At 46.4% G+C, this 18,410-nt stretch overlaps 1 protein-coding gene across 1 annotated transcript in view; it reads left to right on the top strand.

The window, feature by feature from the left end:
* PAK1IP1 (PAK1 interacting protein 1) overlaps nt 1-18,410 on the top strand; it is a 52,013-nt gene that overhangs the window by 5,051 nt on the left and 28,552 nt on the right. Inside the window, exons 2-4 of the mRNA XM_068130539.2 lie at nt 6,889-7,054; nt 15,721-15,841; nt 17,191-17,265. Coding sequence (XP_067986640.2) covers nt 6,889-7,054; nt 15,721-15,841; nt 17,191-17,265 — 362 coding nt within the window. The remainder of the gene's footprint in view (nt 1-6,888; nt 7,055-15,720; nt 15,842-17,190; nt 17,266-18,410) is intronic.

Below are 18,410 nucleotides of genomic sequence, written 5' to 3'. Positions count from 1 at the left end.
GTGTCCGCCGCCCGGAGGGCTTGCACCGTGGTGTCGGTGGTTTGGTCCGCCGCCATAAGCGCAAAGTCCACGCCCAGGTGGACCGCGTTCGCGCTGGCCCGGGAAAGACAGTCGGCCACGGCGTTGTTTTTGCCGGCGACGTGCCGGAAGTCCGTGGTAAACTCCGACACGGCGGAGAGGTGGCGCTGTTGGCGGGCCGACCACGGCTCCGTGACCTTGGCCATGGCGTAAACCAACGGCTTGTGGTCGACGAACGCCGTGAAAGGTCGGCCCTCCAGGAGGTGGCGGAAATGGCGGACGGCCAGGTGTAGACCGAGGAGCTCCCGGTCAAACGTGCTGTATTTGAGCTCGTTCGGCCGGAGCTGCCGGCTGAAAAAAGCGAGTGGCTGCCAAACCCCGTTCACCCATTGCTCATGTACGGCGCCCACCGCGTAGTCGGAGGCATCCGTGGTGAGGGCGATGGGAGCGTTGAGCACCGGGTGAGCGAGCAGTGTTGCGTCGGCGAGGGCCCGCTTTGAGCTTTGGAAGGCCGCATCCATTGCTGCGGACCAGGCGATGTCGTGCTTGGCCGGCCTGCCCCGGAGGGCTTCGTAGAGGGGCCGCATGAGTTGAGCAGCGCGGGGCACGAAGCGGTGATAAAAATTCACCATTCCCAGGAATTCCTGCAGGGCCTTTATGGTGCGGGGACGCGGGAACGTGGTGATGGCCTCGACCTTGGTTGGCAGCGGCACGGCCCCGTTCTTGGTGATGTGGTGGCCCAAAAAATCAACGGCCGTCGTGCCGAAGTGGCATTTGGCCGGGTTGACGATGAGGCCGTGCTCGCTGAGGCGCCCGAACAGTGTTCGGAGGTGGAGGAGGTGCTCGGCCCGGGACGTGCTGGCGACGAGGATGTCGTCCAGGTAAACGAAAAGGAACGGCAGGTCAGGCAGCACGCCGTCCATCAAGCGCTGGAACGCCTGAGCCGCGTTCTTGAGACCAAACGGCATCCGCAAGAATTCGAATAAGCCGAACGGCGTGATGACTGCCGTTTTAGGGACGTCGGCCGCCCTGACAGGTACCTGGTGATATCCCCGTATGAGATCAATTTTCGAAAAAATGACCCGTCCCGCCAGACGGGCGGAGAAGTCTTGGATATGCGGGATCGGGTACCTGTCGGGGGTGGTAGCGTCATTGAGACGGCGGTAGTCGCCACACGGGCGCCATCCACCCCCCGTCTTTGGCACGATGTGCAGTGGCGAGGCCCACGCGCTATCGGAGCACCGCACGATGCCGAGGTGCTCCAACGCGTCGAATTCGGCCTTCGCCACGGCGAGCTTGGCTGGGTCGAGGCGGCGGGCCCTGGCGTAGACCGGCGGGCCCGTGGTTGGTATGTGGTGCTCGATCCCATGCCGTACTGCGACGGCCGAAAACGTCGGCCGCGTGAGGGCCGGGAACTCCGTGAGCAGGCGAGCAAACTCGTTCGCCGCCGGGACGGCGCGTGCCAGCTCGGTCGGCGCGGAGCTGCTCAATGTGCATACCAGGGAGCTGAAGGTTTCGGCGTTGATTAAACGACGCCGTTGGACGTCCACCAGCAGTCCGTGTGCGCAGAGGAAGTCGGCGCCTAGCAGAGCCATGGGCACGTTTGCGGTTACAAACGTCCAAGCAAAGCGTTGGCCGCCGAAGCAGAGGGTGACGTTGCGCGGGCCGAAGGTGCGGATGGTCGATCCGTTGGCCGCAACCAAGGAGGGGCCGCAAACCGCGGATTGCCTGTCCTGGTCAGAGGTGGGTATGACGCTCAGTTGGGCGCCGGTGTCGCACAGGAAGCGCCGTCCGGACGCTTTATCCGTGATGAACAGTAAGTTGCCCGTGTGGCCGGCGCTCATGGCTGGTAATGAACGCCGGCCCGGCCGTTTCCCGGCCTGCCGAAGGTGCACGGGGGTCGGCATGTCCGGGCCTTCTGTCCGAACCTGGCATGATAGTAACACCACGCTTTGTCAGGTGGAGGCCCCGGTCGTCATGCTGGAGGTGGTCGGCTCGGTGTAGCGGCCGCCAATTGCGTCGGCAGTTCGGTCGTCGACCGTGCCGGGTGCTCGGGCGCCATGGGTGTTGCGTCGGACGGCGGTGGGTCCCATGTCGCCGCTGCGATGCGCTGTCCTGCGGCGGAGATCTTGTCAGTTTCTCTGGCAAGGGCCCGGGGATCTGTGATCGTCGTGCTTGCCAGGGCGAGGCGTACCGGGTTAGGCAGCTGACGGAGGAACAGCTCCCGGAACAGGAATGCCGGAGAGTGCTCGCCGAGCAGTGAAAGCATGTAGTCCATTCGCTCGGAAGGGCGCGTGTCGCCGAGCTCGGGCAGGTCGAGCAGGCGCCGTGCGCGTTCCGCCGATGGGAGGGCGAAAGCGTCGAGGAGAAGCTTCTTAATCGCGCCGTATTTGTCAGCGGCTGGCGGGCTCTCGAGGAGGCTCAGGGCGCGGGCCGCGGTGGCCGAACCGAGCGCTGCTACCACATGGTGGAAGCGGGTGTCGTCGGCCGTGATGCCTCGCAGGGCGAACAGGGAATCCGCCTGTGCGAACCAAACCGCCGCGTGAGCCTCCCAGAAGGTAGGCAGTTTAAGGGCGACTGCCGTGTCCATGTCGGTAGGTCACCAATGAAGGAGCTGGGGCTCCCACGTCGATCGGAAGAATGGACGCGACAAAAAGCTGGAATTCATCCGAGTTGCTTTAATCAAACCAAACACTCAGGCACTCTGAAAAGCCCGTTTATCGGGCAGCAATATATTGTTACAGACGCGGTGGTGGATGTTGGTTCACCGAGCGGTTTGGTATGACCGCGCCTGCACAAGTTACCCGATTATACTCGAACGTTGCCGAGTCGCGCTACGCTAGGTCAATGAAGGAAAAGGACACAACGGCTGGGATTCAAATGACACGACACCAAGGGTTCAGTTCTCAAGACCTCCGGAGGAGGTTATATTAGGGCGGAAGGTTAGATTACAACTACAAGAGGGACAGCATAGAAAGACAAGCACTTTGACACACTCTTATATTAACCCCAACAGACGACAGATAAACGGGACAAAAGGCTGACTCACACGGGGATTGATGGCAAGGAAAGGCAGGATCGATGGCTCCAGGTGCACCTGGGCTCAGGGCAGAATCGACCCGGTTCGGTCCGGTCCAAAGATGCGGGGAGGTATCGTCGCGCTGGGGGTGGCGGTGGCTTCCTCTGCTCTCCGTAGTTCAGGCGCATCTGACCTCACATCCGGTAAGTCGCCGCGTATATCCGGCGGGGAGTGACACGCCCTCGGCTCGTTAGCTCCGCCCCAGATGGAATCGGCACGTTGCTTCTCATTGGGTGCGTGCGGGGGGGTTACCGGCTCCGCCCTTGACGAGGGGCTGACAAGGAGCCCCTTAGTGGTAACCCCGTCGGAGCGCATGGTCATGGCGGCTAACCGAGCCGGTGTGAGGACGCACACTCCCCCCCACGCGCCGTTGTTGTAGTTGTTGTTGTTGTTTCATGGGGAAGATGATGGGAGGAGGTATGGGAAGGTCCTAAACTCACTACTGGTGCCATATAATCACATTCTGGTGCAACGAAGAGTCAGAATTAATGGAAACGAGTCCTTAACTGACATAGACTAAGAATAACTAGCAAGATGTCCGAAAGTTGTCTACGTGAGATGCGGTGGACCTGGGCACGACATTTAATGGGGGAAAAAGGGGAAGGTCGGTTCTACAGAGTGTTGTTTACAGACAATGGGACTAGGGAATGGGGGATTGGGGAGTATTGGGGAAATAGGGGAATATTTACAAGCGGATATGGAGGCCAAATGCCATATTCGCAACAATATATACATATTATCCCGGAGCGTTTGCCCAGGAAAGGCGAGAGGGGGCGTGGCCCAGCGTCCTGGCTGCGGCCTGGCAAGTTGAGGGCGAACCTGCCCGGGCATGCCCGGCCGTCCCGACCGAGGCCTGGCAAGTTGAGCGCGGGCCTGCCCGGGCGTCCTGGCCGAGCCCGGCATGGTGATCGCTCCGCGTCCTTGATAGGTGCAAGGCGATTGTGAAAACCCAGCGGTAGCCGCTACAAGATTCAACATAAACAGTAGATTCAACATAAACAGTAGATTCAACATAAACAGTAGATTCAACATAAACAGTGGATTCAACATAAACAGTATATTCAACATAAACAGTAGATTCAACATAAACAGTAGATTCAACATAAACAGTAGATTCAACATAAACAGTGGATTCAACATAAACAGTAGATTCAACATAAACAGTAGATTCAACATAAACAGTGGATTCAACATAAACGGTAGATTCAACATAAACAGTAGATTCAACATAAACAGTAGATTCAACATAAACAGTGGATTCAACATAAACAGTAGATTCAACATAAACAGTAGATTCAACATAAACAGTAGATTCAACATAAACAGTAGATTCAACATAAACAGTAGATTCAACATAAACAGTGGATTCAACATAAACAGTAGATTCAACATCAACAGTGGATTCAACTTAAACAGTAGATTCAACATAAACAGTGGATTCAACATAAACAGTAGATTCAACATAAACAGTAGATTCAACATAAACAGTAGATTCAACATAAACAGTGGATTCAACATAAACAGTAGATTCAACATAAACAGTGGATTCAACATAAACAGTAGATTCAACATAAACAGTGGATTCAACATAAACAGTGGATTCAACTTAAACAGTAGATTCAACATAAACAGTAGATTCAACATAAACAGTGGATTCAACATAAACAGTAGATTCAACATAAACAGTAGATTCAACATAAACAGTGGATTCAACATAAACAGTAGATTCAACATAAACAGTAGATTCAACATAAACAGTAGATTCAACATAAACAGTATATTCAACATAAACAGTGGATTCAACATAAACAGTGGATTCAACATAAACAGTAGATTCAACATAAACAGTGAATTCAACATAAACAGTATATTCAACATAAACAGTGGATTCAACATAAACAGTGGATTCAACATAAACAGTAGATTCAACATAAACAGCGGATTCAACATAAACAGTAGATTCAACATAAACAGTGGATTCAACATAAACAGTAGATTCAACATAAACAGTGGATTCAACATAAACAGTAGATTCAACATAAACAGTGGATTCAACATAAACAGTGGATTCAACATAAACAGTAGATTCAACATAAACAGTGGATTCAACATCAACAGTATATTCAACATAAACAGTGGATTCAACATAAACAGTAGATTCAACATAAACAGTAGATTCAACATAAACAGTATATTCAACATAAACAGTGGATTCAACATAAACAGTAGATTCAACATAAACAGTAGATTCAACATAAACAGTAGATTCAACATAAACAGTGGATTCAACATAAACAGTGGATTCAACATAAACAGTAGATTCAACATAAACAGTAGATTCAACATAAACAGTAGATTCAACATAAACAGTGGATTCAACATAAACAGTGGATTCAACATAAACAGTAGATTCAACATAAACAGTGGATTCAACATAAACAGTGGATTCAACATAAACAGTGGATTCAACATAAACAGTAGATTCAACATAAACAGTGGATTCATCATAAACAGTGGATTCAACATAAACAGTAGATTCAACATAAACAGTAGATTCAACATAAACAGTGGATTCAACATAAACAATGGATTCAACATAAACAGTAGATTCAACATAAACAGTAGAAGTTTAAATTGGCATTAGATAGGTAGGTACCTGGAAGTATTGGAGATAGAGGGGTATAGGGTTATTGGCAGGACTTGTAAATAGCTTGAGTATGGATGGGTATTTGTGCACATGTGCACTGTGAGGGTCTCATCAAGGGATAATGTGCAGTTGTTTTTGTTTATTTTTTCTTTGCCCAACCCAAAATATAAATAAATAAGAATTAAAACTTGTGATAATTAAAAAATATATATTTTCCCATGTTTACGTCATCATATCTCGATTCTCGAATATATGATGACTTTATAAAAATGGATCTGAATGTCCGTCCGTCCGTCCAGTCGTCTGTTTAACGTTTTGCTATTTTTGCTACTCCTCCCTTATCACCCCATCTGATTGTTCTGAAAATGACCCATGAATACAAAACAGGAGCCTTCACAATCGCTTGGGCTTCGATTTGTATATTTCAAATCATGGGGGCTCCCGGGTGTGGTTACCCCCTGAAACGTTGGATCCATACTTGTCCCTTATTTACCGACAGATTGCTCTGAAACCCGATGCAGCCCTTCTACTCGATGGTCCGCAGGATCGTTCCGTCTTAGTTTTTTCGATTTTGGATTGGGGGGGGGGGGGGCTCCCAGGGAGGTTCACCAAATCTTTCCCTGTAACTTTCTGCACCCGTAGATCGAGTCTGCGTCGGTTTGAATCTCGGTTCGGTCTGAACTGCAACCTCCAGAGATGAATGTCAGCCATCTCGGGGCTGTTTATTTGATGTATGTTTAGTATGCCCCCCCCCCCCCCCCCGCTATTGTTTTGTGCTGCTGCCTTGTTTGACGTAAGGCATGCAAACAGTGGAGAGCACGGACAATCCCAGCAGCCTGGCATCCATGGGGAGGAGGAAACCCCTTCGGAAATGCCCGCTGATTGAAATGTAGTGCCATTGTTGTGGTACCCAGAGTTCCACAGGAAGTGACAGCACTTCCTCCAAGTTCAGTGGCTGTGTTTGTTTCGTCTAACTGTTGTGTCTCATGTATTCATCTGTATTTCCGCCTGCATTTAATGTGTGGCAGCTCCATTATGAGCCTTAGATCCTGTAAAAATTAATAAAATCCCACTGGCAATTGTTGTTAAAAAATTTGCTTCAAATATTCTCCTAACATACCTCTTACTTTGGCCTTTTTCACAGGGCCTCTGGAATCTTGAACCGTCATTCACACATCATGGACACATAGCTTCTCTGACAGCTGTGTCTGTTGGTAAGAAGTACCTTGCTACAGGAAGTCGCGATGAAACGATCAAGCTGTACGATCTGAAGAAGAGGGTGGAGTACGGAGAGCTGCAAGAGCATGAAGGTATTGCGTGTGCAGTGTGCGCGTTATGCAGCTCAAGCTGCAGGTGTGGGGTCAAAGTTTTGGTGATCTTGCAGTCAAACAATGGAAAGAATACGCTTAGCACCATTTTTACTGGTCTGACACGACTGGAGTCATTGAAAGCTTTTTTAAAAAAGTGTGCAACTTGTATTACACTTCCAGACAGACAAAAATTTAAACGACTCATACAAGCAAATACTCCAAACAACTACCCATTCTTCAGGCAAACTTTAATGACTCGACCAATAATCAACATGTCACAAATGCGTTTCGTGTTTCTTGGGCGGTGTATAGGTGCAGCGGAAGGTTAAGCTGGTACGTCTGAGGCTTAATGTAAAACATAATGGTTATACTATTATTCTTCTCCTCTTCTTCCCTTTATAAGGGATGAGGTCCAATGGTACCAAGCTCCCGCCCTGCCTTGACCCAATACTCCTCCACTTCCCTCTGTCCTCAGCAAACTCTCTCCACCTTCCAACCACCCCCACCTTACTGAAATACCTCCTCACATAATCTTCCCATATCAACCGTGGTCTACCTCTTTTCTTCCTACCTTGAACCCTCCACCTATCCGCTCTCTGCCATTCTCTCCTTTTGATTTGCTGACCTTTTGATTTGCTTCAACATTAACCATATATACTGCATGACCATACTTTTGCTGAACTTGGCCATTGAACCCATATCTTATGATCGCCAACATTGAGATCCTATTTAATCTCTTGAAAAGGGACGTGTGGCCATGGTGACAGCACGCAGGCTTGCTCTTTACGAAGGATGAAATGGAATCATTTATTGCTATATTATTGTAGACGAGAGGCTGATCAACATTCACTTCAGAAAAAAGCAACATCATCATTTTTCAAACCATGAGGGCTCCTGGTGTGGTGGTTGGGGTGGGGCAAAAAAAACCCCACAAACCCACAAACGCACAATCCCACAAGCATCAGCTTTGCACTATTGGTCAAATAAGTTTAAACCTCATCGAGATATGAATGCTCGAGCTATGTCAGCACGCATTTTTTTTAGCAATTTAGTCCTCCAAAAATGGTGGCCACCCAAGAAAGTGACAGTCTGTGAATCAGCCCCAAGAAGTTCCTCTCTTAAACCCTTGGGCATCCCAATCAGCCCTGAGCTCTCTTGAGTGGACCACATCTCCAAGGTAGACCCCGAGGTCAACCACAAACTGGGAAATTCGGCACCAAGCAAGGTCAATTGTTTCTCCAGAGCTCCGCGCAGCATGCAAGGAAGCACACACAGCATATAGGAGTTCAAAGTGCAATGGTCTATTGTTCTTCCTTTTGGACCAGCACACCTGCATCCTATCGCTTGCTCCTGAAAGCTGTCGAGACCAAACCCCTCAAAGTTGTTGGTCTCAGCCAACAAGCCCATCTCAACCAACAAGAGGTGGTCACACAGGATCTGCAGCCTTATCACTGTAAACCGCTTCACGTTGATGATCTTGTAATGTACCGTCTCCTCTTGCTCTTGTTCTCCCTACCTTTTCAGTCATCCTTCCCTCTCCAGCTCCGCATGGGTGAGCATGTTCAATGTTCATCCAGCAGACTCATCTTTGTTTACCTTTCGGCGTCGAGGGTTCTTATTCACCTGCATTCCTTTGGACCTCTCTTTTCTTTAAAAAAAAAAAAGTTTGCCTTTGGAACCACCTTCAAGTGTTTATTCAATCACGTTTTCCTTGGTTGTCCCCCTTCGCTCAGTGGAGCGAAAGGGGGACTATGGCTTTCCCCTCCGTCTGTCCGTCCGTCCGTGCGTGCGGGCGTGCGTGCGTGCGTAAGCGAAGGACCGCATTCGAATTTGGTGTGTGGGTGCAACCCACGTCAAAATCCAAGATGGCCGCCGCCATGTATGTCTGATGCCATGTATGGCTGAACCTTGTAACCTGCATATCTTGAAAAATAAGCGAAGTACCAACTTCTAATTTGGTGTGTGGGTGTATCTCGCCATAAGGAAGAACGCTATTGAAAATTGGGTCGCCACGTCGAAATCCAAGATGGCCGCCGCCATGTATGTCTGAACCTTGTGAGATGAATATCTTGAAAAATAAGTGAAGTACCAACTTCTAATTTGGTGTGTGGGTGTATCTCGGCATAAGGACGAACGCTATTGAAAATTGGGTCGCCACGTCAAAGTCCAAGATGGCCGCCACCATATATATGTCTGAAACTTGTGAGCGAAATATCTCAAAAAATAAGCGAAGTACCGACGTCTAATCTGGTGTGTGGGTGTATCTAGGCACAAGGAAGAACGCTGTTTAAAATCAGGCCGCCACATCAAAAGCCAAGATGTCCACCGCCATTTATGTCTGAAACTTGAGATGAATATCTTGAAAAATAAGTGAAGTACCAACTTCTAATTTGGTGTGTGGGTGTACCTCGGCATTAGGAAGAACGCGATTGAAAATTGGGTAGCTACGTCAAAATCCAAGATGGCCACCACCATATATATGTCTGAACCTTGTGAGCGAAATATCTTGAAAAATAAGTGAAGTACCAACTTCTAATCTGGTGTGTGGGTGTATCTAGGCACAAGCAAGAACGCTGTTTAAAATTGGGTCGCCACGTCAAAATCCAAGATGGCCGCCGCCATGTATGTCTGATGCCATGTATGTCCGAACCTTGTAACCTGCATATCTTGAAAAATAAGCGAAGTACCAACTTCTAATCTGGTGTGTGGGTGTATCTAGGCATAAGGAAGAATGCTATTGAAAATTGCGTCGCCACGTCAAAATCCAAGATGGCCGCCGCCATGTATGTCTGAACCTTGTGAGATGAATATCTTGAAAAATAAGCGAAGTACTAACGTCTAATGTGGTGTGTGGGTGTATCTCGGCATAAGGACGAACGCTATTGAAAATTTTGGCGCCACGTCAAAATCCAAGATGGCCGCCACCATATATATTCCTGAAACTTGTGAGCGAAATATCTCGAACAATAAGTGAGGTACCAACGTCTAATCTGGTGTGTGGGTGTATCTATTGGGTCGCCACGTCAAAATCCAAGATGGCCGCCACGATGTATGTCCGAACCTTGTGAGATGAATATCTTGAAAAATAAGCGAAGTACCAACTTCTAATTTGGTGTGTGGGTGTATCTCGCCATAAGGAAGCAGGCTATTGAAAATTGGGTCGCCACGTCAAAATCCAAGATGGCCGCCACCATATATATGTCTGAACCTTGTGAGAGAGATATCTCGAAAAATAAGCGAAGTACCAACTTCTAATCTGGTGTGTGGGTGTATCTAGGCACACGGAAGAACGCTGTTTAAAATTGGGTCGCCACGTCAAAATCCAATATGGCCGCCGCCATGTATCTCTGAATCTTGTGAGAAGAATATCTTGAAAGATAAGCGAAGTACCAACTTCTAATTTGGTGTGTGGGTGTATCTCGGCATAAGGAAGACCGCTATTGTAAAGTGGGTCGCCACGTCAAAATCCAGGACGGCCGCCACCATATATATGTCTGAACCTTGTGAGCGAAATATCTTGAAAAATAAGCGAATTACCTTCTGGTGTGTGGGTGTATCTAGGCATAAGGAAGAACGCTATTGAAAATTGGGTCGCCACGTCAAAATCCAAGATGGCCGCCTCCATGTATGTCTGACCCTTGTGAGCGAAATATCATATCATAGCATGTTTTCTGCGTGTTCCACTTTGTCAACTCACATCACTTCCCCGACGGGGGACCTAGGCGTAACGCTTGTTGCTTCAAGTTCGCAGCTCATCACTACCTTGTGTCGTATCCCACTTCCATTTGCGGTCTTTTCTAATATACTGCCAGACTCGACTTTTTCCTTTAGTTGTTGGTTATATATGTCTATCGACAGTCTGTTTATTCATGTCGACTTGTAAATGTGTTTGGTTACTAGCTTCGTGTGTAAATTATATTTCCTAATTATGAATTCTGATAGTTATAATAAGGAAAGCAAAACCTGAATCTACTATACAAGAGAGCCATTGGTCTGTCTGTCACCATTTTCCTCAGAGATTGCTGAACGGATCTTCGTCAAACTTTCAGAGGTTCATCAGTGAGTGCCTGGGGGAGTGTTAGGCAAAAAAAAAAAGTTTTTGGGGAAAAAACAAAAGTTCGTTATTTTTGGGATTTAAAAAAATCGCTCGATAGTGCCTAAGCCTTTTTGGCTAATGACAGTTATATACAAGTACACATTCGCATAAATAAATACAAAACACTCACCAGGCATTTGAAAAATAATAAAACTATTCCGGAAGCGGTTGAAGTTGGTGGTAAGGCTTCTTCTTCTTCCTGAACGACATCATACTTAACTCAGAAACGTGATGAATGGCACATTCATCAGCTTATATTCAACGAAAAGGTAAAATGACAAGTCACAAGATGACGATTGTTCATGAGCGAGCGGTATTCAATGACAGGACGGACTATAACCGAAACATGCCCGGGCAGGCCAGGCCCGGAAATGTCAAAACGAAGGTTACTGACCTTGAAATGAGATAGAAAATAATGTATAATCAGTTATGAGGTTAGTTAGTTTGTTACACAATACCGAAAATTCGGTTCGATTCCGACAACTTTGAAACTTTGACCTTTATGACCTTCAAAGGTCAAAGGTCGAAGATTCTGAAATTTGTTGGAAAACTTGTATTTCATGATGTATGTGATAATATAAGATCATGTATGACATTTCACCCTATCAGGAAGCGAACAATGTAATACAACTATCAAAAATCGACTTTTCTAAATTTCATGACCTTGGGGCGAAAATGAAAAATCGAGCTCCATGGGGCTAGAGTTACGGATTTGTCACTTCCGTTGTGGTGACAGAAGTCGCCTTGACACACAGGGTGGGGTTCCACACACCTAACCTCCCGCCTAGAGTTCGCCAGGGGAGTTATGGTACATCCGGTGCGGAGAACGAATATTCATGGGGGCGGCCCAGAGATGACTATGAGGACAAATCTGATACCGCGACTTTTAGGGATCAGAAGACGACAGTTCCAAGACAGACTTATCTTCCGGGGGGCTCGAGGCAGACCACGAGTTTTTCCTCCGGGCCTACTTGCGCTTTTGCAAGAAACCTGGACATTTGATGTCTCAATGTTATAATTGCTGGAAAGGAAAAATGCCCTGGAAAGGTAAAATCAGGAGCGGAGTCAGACTAGTACAACTCCGAATGCATTGGCAAATGCGAGAAATCGTCCTTGGAGGACAGTGCCTTGTGAAGGTTCCCATTCCAAAGTTACGGCATCACAGAATGACCTTGTTCAAGAGGGTTACAAACCTTTTATTTCAGAGGGGTTTGTGTCACTGGATGGAAACTTGACTAACCAGAGACCTGTTAGGGTATTGAGGGACACAGGAGCACATCAATCTTTGATGCTTGAGGGCATTTTGCCATTGTCAGAGAAGACGGCAACTGGTGTTAGTGTTCTTTTACAGGGGGTTGGTGGCTGTGTTAAAGCCCCACTTCATGTCATCCATTTGAAGTCTGATTTGGTGTCAGGACCGGTCACCGTAGGGTTACAAGCCACTCTACCTCTAGAGGGAATATATTTTGTTATCGGGAATGATTTGGCTTGTGGTCAAGTTTCTGGTAACCCGATGTTTGTTGAAAAGCCTAGCATGGAAAATAACACTGCACAGTTAGAGCAGAAGATTCCGGGTATCTTTCCATTCTGTGCCATGTATGACATGGGTGGGAAGTGCTATGGGTGGGAAGCGCCCTGAAGAGAAGAGGAAGGTACTGACGTCACGCTTTGCACAGGCACGTCTTGTCAAGTACCCAAAAACTAAGTGTCAGCACACACAAGTCATGGATGGAGGCAATGTTGGCAATCTCTTTGTCGGTGGACTGAACTTCAAAACAAGGGAAGTTGTTCTTGACTCTGTCTTCGGCCAATATGGACCACTCTTGGAAGTGCAGCTGATAAAAGACAGGGAGACGCAAAAGTCAAGAGGGTTTGGCTTTGTCACGTTTGAAAACACAAAGGATGCCAAAGATGCAGAAAAGGATTTGAATGGCAAGGATTTGGATGGTCGGACCTTAATAGTAGAGAAGGCAGGCCATGGGCATCGAGGGGGCTACAGAGGGGGAAAACGTGGAGGTAGCTTCAGGAGTGGCTATGGCTCCCGGGGTGGGAGTAGTAGTTTTGGTGGTGGCCGCAGTCAAGATCACTATGGAGGCTCCCAGAGTTACGGCAGATCCCGAAGGGATGGTTATCAGGGTAGTGGCCGAGAAGGAGATCGCTATTCACGTGACTACAGCGACAAGCACTCCAACGGTGATTATAATGAAAGTTAGGAAGAGTTGAAGCACTGAATGTTGCGGAGCAGCCGAGCCAAGATTCCTACATGGATTAACTGTGAACTCCACGTTCCTAAAGGCGTCCATGTAGTGAATACTTCCAGGCCTCACCACCCAACCACCATGCAACCTGGCTCTCAGCTCGGCCTCCCGAAAAAAGTGTTATAGATTTACTTGACTTTGGATTTTTGATCACAACCCCTTAACCTTCATTCAAAAAATGACCGAAAAAATCAGAGGTTGATGAGATGGAGTTTGGCTTTGCAGGAGTTCAACTGGGAAATTGAGCGTGTAAAGGGCAGGGACAATGTCGTTGCTGATGCTTTGTCCAGAGTGAACTAACTTTGGAAATCTCTGTAGGTTGTTTGAAGTGTTGTTGCTTTATTTTGGGGAAATATTGATTATAAATCGTTGCTCACGGGAATTGATGATGTGGGTGTGTTTACTTTTGTTTGTTGGGAGAGTTTTGCCCACAAAGAAAGTTTTCACTATGTTCAAACTTTCTTTCTTGAGGGGGGGAAGTGTTATGGATTTGTCACTTCCGTTGTGGTGGTTTTCATCCACTGTAAATATTTCTGATTGCATGTACTATTATTGTTTTCAAAAGGTTTATTGTCCATGAACTGTTTTCCAAAGGTAAAAAAGTTAATGTTAAAATAAACAGGAAACTGGATCGGGAACCGGACGCCGAAGAGGAAGAAGAGGGAGAAAAAGGGCGGAGCGAGTGTGTCGGACAAGAAAGCCGAGTCGCTCCGAGTTCTGAAGCGAACGTTGGCGAGCAAGAGTCACGAGCGAACTTTCGGGTTTCCGGGAAAGGGATTCCTGGGACAGAGTTGTCATCACTGTGACCGATCAACCTGCGCGTCAGGTTTTTGGCGGTGGATTCCGAGGAGAATTATCGCCGGGCCGTTACGTCTCAAGAGCGGGTCGTCGGCCATTTTGACTCGCGCAGGACTTGTGCTTCGCTCGCGGTTTCGTCTCTTTTCGACCATTTTCACCGCATTCAGACGTCGATCTGGGGCGTGTGTGTGACGTGGCTTTTTGAAGGTTACTTCATCCATACCCGAGGGTGTGACCTCTCAGTCGCCTGTAGGGCGCCTTTGAATTTACCAGTCGCCTTGAGGGCGCCTTTGTACAGCTTCGGTGGTGTGACTGTACTTGCCATCCACACGGGATGCTGGTCTCGATTGGACATCGTTCTGGCGATCGATGGAGAGAATCAACGTTGGCTTGAAGCCGGGAATAAGAGACATTGGGGAATGTTCTTGGTTTCATTCACTTGGAGCACAGTGAGTTATATATTACAAAACTGATGGTACCATCATAGGACATATTGATTGTACTTTTGAAGACTATTGTTGTTGTACTGTTATTCTTGTGTGATCTTAATACAATATTTGTTTGTGAGTAACAATTGGGGTGGCTTCTCCGTTGATCTTTGACACACAGAATAACACATTTTTCTGCTGTGACTCCTCTCGGGGCTCGGAGGTACACCGTGACCAGGGGGTCGGGGAGGAGCACGTAACACTAGACACATGACATTGGCCTAACCAAATACCGAAACCCCTGTCAGATTCTACCAACTCCCTCGGAGAAGATGTAGCTTGAACTCGATTACCCCTGAAAAAGACATCTTTTTCGGGCGTGGCTCCGCCCACAATGGGCGCAATACGCCCACTCTAGGCAGGACACAACTAGATCATGATATCAACCTCCCACCCAAGTTTCATCAAGATCGGATGATATCTTCGGGTAGTTATGCTGCGGACAGACAGACAGACACACAGATAGACACACACCCATGATGAATATAGTGGTCAGTCACTCTGTTTGATAACTCGTGAACCAATTGACATTTGTGATGGATTCTGATTTGGATGTAATTGCTTTTCCATTATATTTGCCCTCATTTCAAATATGTGAATTTTTATTTTTTGCTTCAGCAACGCCAGTTACTCCAGCTATAAACGCCTATGTAGTTTACTCGGGGTACAAATACAACTTTGTCTGGGGGGTAACATAGGCAATGTGGCTGCGGCCTCATTCGGGGTTGTGGGGGACCGGGAGAGGGGTGTAAATTCTCTATGTAAATGTGTACCGTGTAACACCACTTGGACCTCCCCTCTACCCCCGCACCCCAGCAACGCCAGGTACGCCTGCTAGTATGATATAATGGACAGCCTTTTTCCCATGACTGTCTGCACTTTTTTTTTTCTTTTTTTTTGTCCCCGCTTTCATATTTGTTAATGAAACATGTAGTTCTTGCCATTTGGAATAATCATCACCATCATCATCAAAGGTGGTGTCAGTTGTGTCCTGAGTTGATAAGGATGTGTGCCTGTTGCTGACAGGAACCATCACGTGCCTCGAATTTTTTGGAGATAATCACCTACTGAGTGGGGCAGAGGACGGCAACATTTGCTTATGGGAGGTGAAATCGTGGGAATGTGTGAAGACTTTACATGCTCACAAGTAAGAAGTTCAAGTCGTAGTTTCTCTCTCATTAAACAATTATCAGTGCTGCGCACTTTTTTTTTCTTCTTCATTACAAAACTAAGAATGGTTGAAGGAGTTCAAAACCACCGATGCAGCGAGTTGGATGAATGAATGGAAGCGGGTGTTCCGCTTGTAATCGGGGAAGATCACCAGGTGTGCGATTCTGAAAGAATACGTGCAGGTGGGGGAGGATTGAAGGGAGGAAAGAGTCGGATTGTTGTCAAAAATGAGCCAATACAAAACTGAAAGTCCATCAACTTGCTTGCGGTGGGCAAGAAGCAGACTTTGGTCCTCGACCTTCTTCCGAGTGTTACCAATAACACTTGCCAGCCTTGGTGGCTTCATTGCTTCTCCTGGAGCAAGATGGTAAGCTGCTGCACCATGCCAGAATAGGGACTCAGACTCCAATATTATTTGAATGAAGGCCTTGTATACTGCAATCATCTCCGAGTGAATCAGAATGGACTTGGCTTTACAGGGAATACCCAGTTGGTTTGCCGTGTAAGCTATTTTGGCGATGTGCTCTGCTCAAGACAGATTTTGAGGACTCGGAGCTCCAGTGACTGTACCTCTTCCAGGATGGGATGCCAGGAGTAGTAGAAAGAAAATGAATAGCAACTTAAGATGGTGGTGTGTTTTGACTTTTGAAGCATTGCCTGGAATAGCACGATTGGGCTGGCATAGGGAGGCGGTTTCACAGAGAACTTATCACATGATTACGATGTGTTCAAATAGTAAGCGGCATGAAATAAGCCTTTGAGTGGTTTGTCAAGGTTGGCTGTTTCCCCAATGAGATCAATAAAGTCAGACATCATTTTTATTTCCTTATTTGAAATGACAGGAAAATGTTGAATCACGGTGGGCAGATTGTGTCCATGAACTTTCAATTGGAGGTTAATAATATTGGCCGTTTTTTTTTTTTTTTTTGGGGGGGTGGGGGGGGAGAAATAGCGTTGTAACATTAATGCCAATTATTGCCATATATTGCCTCCTTCTTGAGGAATCAGGAATTATTGTCATGACTGTATTGCTGTCACTTTCAACAAATTATAATTGATCTGGTTATCACTGAAACCGCAATTAGCGTTGCCTTTCAAATGCATGCCATTTCACGAGTATGGCGCACTGCTCTCACTGTGGTTTTGATTTACATTTACATGGTGGGCTTGATTTACATGCTGTTCTGATTTGGGTTTTTTATCACATTTCTAGCATCTCATCAGACCACACTTATGCTGATCCTTTCACCCGGTATTCTTGAGACTTACACTTTTGCAATAAACCTAACGTTTATGCTTTGAAGAGAAACATATTTTATTCAACAGGGGCCGAGTGATGTCCTTTTCTGTGCATCCATCTGGAAAACTTGCACTCTCTGTTGGCAGTGACAAGACTCTTCGGTGAGTCCAAATAAAAGTGTTCCTTACTCTGTGCCTCATCACAGTGCTCTTCTGGGTCATATGAGTACCATGTTTTTCATTCAAAGCGTGTCCTAATTATGTTGAATACTGCAGAACTGTTTTATTCCTTTTAGAGAACAACTTTGCCATTGTTCTTCCTTCGAGATTTTGATACATGTTGGAGGTAATAGTCAGGTTCACTATGTTTTTTCGTTCAAAATTTTTGGAGATTAGCAAAACTATACATTTTTGGAATATTCAGAGCATAAGGAATCCAAAAATTAATGTTTACATTTGCGTAGACACCTTTGCGAAAATGACACTCAGGACAGTGATGAAGATCTGTAAAAGCATATTCCTGAACGGTATAGACCTAGTAGATCCTGTGTATAGGACTTATAGTTCAATCTGATACTAACAAGGCTGCTTTCTTGCTTTATAAACCCATACCCATACCTATAACTTCAAAGGATTTGCAATATCATGTATTATGTAATACAGTTATATCACAAATATAAAGACAATGGTTTTCAATTACCTTTGTTTGTTGCTTTTCTATAATCCTGAGCACTATTTTGAGGCCTTTATTGGATTCCTTGACCCAGAAAACATAGGATTAGCATATTTAATTAAGTCTCTAGGTTGACTAGAAGCCGAGATCGCGCAAAATATGTATTTTATGGCGGCCATTTTCAAAATCTAAAATGGCGGCCATGCAGGTGTCTGTGCAAATGCCAACATTGATTTTCAGATTCTCCATGCTCTGAAGATTCCAAAAATGTACAGGTTTGCTAATCCCAAAATTTTGAAAGAAATTATATTTGTTAACATAGTGAACCTGACTATCTTCATCACTGTCCTGAGTGTCATTTTCGCAAAGGTGTCTCCACAAATGTAAACATTAATTTTTGGATTCCTCATGCTCTGAATATTCCAAAAATGTATAGTTTTGCTCATCTCCAAAATTTTGAACGAAATTATATTTGTTAACATAGTGAACCTGACTATAACAGGAAAACTCAAACAAAATAAGAGTGAGAAACGAGACTCTGTGGCATAATCGTTGGAACGTCTGCTCTGAGTCTGGGAGGTTAGTGGTTCAATTCTGACCCCTTGCCGAGTGAGTCGTACCAAAAATACTTTTT

The sequence above is a fragment of the Myxine glutinosa genome, chromosome 11 (assembly GCF_964187855.1).
Source record: "Myxine glutinosa chromosome 11, kmMyxGlut1.1, whole genome shotgun sequence".
Taxonomy (NCBI): Eukaryota; Metazoa; Chordata; class Myxini; order Myxiniformes; family Myxinidae; genus Myxine; species Myxine glutinosa.
This window is presented reverse-complemented; position numbering and strand designations above follow the sequence as displayed.